Raw genomic sequence first — 3,325 nt, forward strand, 5'->3', positions numbered from 1 at the left:
ATTATTTTTTTGGGGGGAGGGAGGCGACAAATTTTGGGGATTCTCTTGTCATTGCTGCATTGACACTTATGCTGCAATTATTTGTTTGATCATTTTATTCTCTCCCTTTTCTATTGAGCTCCTATGTTTCTAAGTTTAATGTGCAAGTTCATATTTAACTTGGCATTGTATTGCTTCCAGGTATCAGAAATCGAATAACGGGAATTTTCCATCTCTTAATCTTACACACAAAGAAGTTGGTGGCTCTTTCTACACAGTGCGAGAAATCGTTCGAGAGATTATTCAAGAAAATAGAGTGTTGGGTCCAGCAAAATTGTTTTCAGAAGACGATGACTCTCGGTTTCTGGAAAAACATCCAGTAGGATCTATTTCTTTTGATCCTCAAAATGGTTTGCCATTATCAGATAAAACTAATGCTGTGAAACATGCTCCATCCAATCAAGATGAAATAACCAGTGGAGATCACATTTTTAATTTTAACCTGCAGTTTCATGGAACTGAGCCAGTGGCATTGGACAATAAACCGTTAGTTAATGAACTAAGCAATGCAGATGAAAAAGATGGAGGATCTGACGAACCCAGAATGAGGTATTTCTCATCTATTTGTCATCAAGATAGCAGCACGGAAGGTGTATCGTATTTTACAGAGCCTTTCCCTCAATCTAACAGTCAAAAGTGTGTGGATGACCAAATTGTCAACGATAGCGAGATGTTCGAAAAAGATCAAGAATGTCATAAACCAACCATAGCAAATACTATTCCCATTCCTCGAGACACCACCTGTGAAACTTCTGTCCTATCTAGTGGGATGTTTCGTCAACCAGAGAGTCAGAGGCTTAGTGATGAACAAATTTTGGATAAGAGCAGTCAGATAAATGAACCAACAAAAGCTGTGACATACATGGAGGCGGTAGCAAAAGAGATTCTGGATAGAGAGAAAGATATAGTGAAAGAACTAGAAACATCAGAAGCCATAATGTCTCATAAGAAACCTGAGGATTTGGTGGAGACATTTCCGTTAACGGCCGTTTCTAAGAGAATTCACGACATGGATGAAGAAGATAGCAAGTTAAGCGATGTATCTGGGACCTTGGAAGATAGGGCAACTCATCATGAGGGAATAATGTTTACTAAGAGCTTGTCTGCTTTAACTTATGGGAAGGTTGAGGAAAAACTTCCATCTTTGGGAAGTTCAGACATTGTGACAACTGCCGAAGCCACTACGCTTGATGGTAGTATTGTTAAAAATGTTGAAGCAAAGGATTCGATGCCTGATGGAACTAAGGTAAGGCTCTGTTAAAAATCAACTTTTAAAGTCTCTTGTCTATTCTGAGGGACTCGAATTTTCTTGTCTAGTTTATTTGAAAATAAAACTTGAACTCATAGAAAGAGAATCTTGTGCAGTTAATTGGTCTGAAGAATTAGATTTGGGTTCATAATATTTGTGTTTGGACAATTATATGAATAAATGGCAAATAGTAATGAACTTATTCTCCAAATTAGTGTGGAAGTGTATCGCTTGAAAGAAAGCCTTCCTTTTATTATCGAAATGGTCCATAACCACATGGGGGTGCTGAAATTGGTAAGCTATTGACCTACTCATCATGCTTTTCCCTGCAGGCCTGTGATTCTCCCCAGCAGCCGATTCTGAAGGAGTCCACTGCTGTCGTAAGAAAACCTTATGTTCAAGATAATGGCAGTTTTCAGAAAGAAAGTAATCCCATGCTGGACAGGATTAATCTGTAAGTCTTGATACTCCACGTGAAACTTTAATAATTTTCTACATTTCTTGACCTTGTTTGCCCATTTGTTTCGTCCTTAATGTTTAGCAAATCTCTAATAATATCCTGCCATGCATGCTTTGTTGACAGTGAAACGTGGGAAGGGACGTCAAAGAAATCACCAGACCCTAATCCACTTTTGACCTTACTCAAGGGATTTATCAGTGCTTTTGTGAAGTTTTGGACTGAATAAGGTTTTTTAGTTTTTCCTTCCTGCATTTAGAATCTGATAGTAATTGAGTCAGTTGCTGCTATGTTCCCCTGTGAAAGAAGAATTATTTGTTGACGTGAGGATTCAAATGCCATATTTACTAGACGGCAGAGAGCAACATGTTAGTTGATTTTAGGTTTTTTACTGCTTTTTCGTTGTCAAATTTAGAGACCACTGTGCAAAAATTTCAAGTTTGGGGGAGGGGGAAACAAAGTGCTGTTTACTCTCTTTATAAAGCTTAATATTCGCATGACAACAGCGAACCTTTTAAGCGAATAAGATTACAAGATGAGATTGATGATTGAGTGGAGATATTATATGGGATAGACTTGATTTTAAATTTATACTGTTGCACGACACAAGTTTAGTAAACTGTCTTCCCTTGATGATCATATGGTAGTCTGTTGTGCCTAAAATCTCAATTTATACTTATACAAGTGTTTTCTATTCATGGCAGCATTATCTAACTTGTTTTCCGCATCCCTCTCTGCTCATAAGTTGGTCCTAACTGCATAATTCATTAGGACATATGATTTGTTTAAAATCACAGAGATTTTGCCCCAACTTTGTTGCATTAACAATCATAACACTCTATTCGGTAGCTCTTAATGTGATTAGTCCATCACGGGGTTGCTTGGAGTTGAAAATTTGAAATGCCTTTGGGGCGATGTGATACCACGCAGCAAGCAAATGGAAATGGGAAAGACTCATTTGACAAGGTGAGTCATGGGTGGGTATTTGGTTAACAAAACCACACTACACTGTTTCTATAAGCAAGATATGGCAGATTAGTGTATTTATGGCTCCATTATGGTAGATATCCTATGAAGGGTAGGCGGTTGGCCTGGGGCTGAAACTACTTTTGACGCTGAAAAGGATTGTCAAACTAGCATGAACTTAAAAGACATGAGACATCCTAGTGCATAATCAATGAAGAGTTTGGCCCTTGGGCAGGTTGTCATCTCTTTGAAGAAAAAAATTGATTATTTAATCTATAACTGAAGTTCTGCTAATGTTTGGCTTTCCTTTTTAGCCAATTCTGAGAGACTTAGGGTGCATCACATGTCAAATTAAAAGTACTATTAGGTGGTCATTGATTTTGGTAGTGGGAAATTAAGTTCGCTAAACGGATATTCGTTTGAATTGGAAAAAGTCTTCACAGTGAGCTCGAGCTCCATGAAAAGCTTTAAGGGTGTGTTATCAAACACACCCTTTTCCATGGAAAATGGAAAATCAATACCATTTTCCAATTTTTGTAGTGGTTGATAGGTGAAATTTTCTATGGAAAATGAATTTCACCTTTCTTGGCCACATCAGCATTTTCAATCAAATC

General features: G+C 37.7%; 1 protein-coding gene across 1 annotated transcript in view; it reads left to right on the forward strand.

Moving 5' to 3' along the window:
* The window catches only part of LOC111373580, a 3,934-nt gene extending 1,598 nt beyond the window's left edge, over positions 1–2,336 (forward strand). The window contains exons 2-5 of the mRNA XM_022996132.1: positions 148–588; positions 670–1,285; positions 1,621–1,742; positions 1,872–2,336. Of these exons, the coding sequence (XP_022851900.1) occupies positions 148–588; positions 670–1,285; positions 1,621–1,742; positions 1,872–1,974 (1,282 nt within the window). The 3' untranslated portion in view covers positions 1,975–2,336. The remainder of the gene's footprint in view (positions 1–147; positions 589–669; positions 1,286–1,620; positions 1,743–1,871) is intronic.
* Positions 2,337–3,325: the final 989 nt, after the last annotated feature.

This window comes from Olea europaea, chromosome 2 (genome assembly GCF_002742605.1).
Source record: "Olea europaea var. sylvestris chromosome 2, O_europaea_v1, whole genome shotgun sequence".
Taxonomy (NCBI): domain Eukaryota; kingdom Viridiplantae; phylum Streptophyta; class Magnoliopsida; order Lamiales; family Oleaceae; genus Olea; species Olea europaea.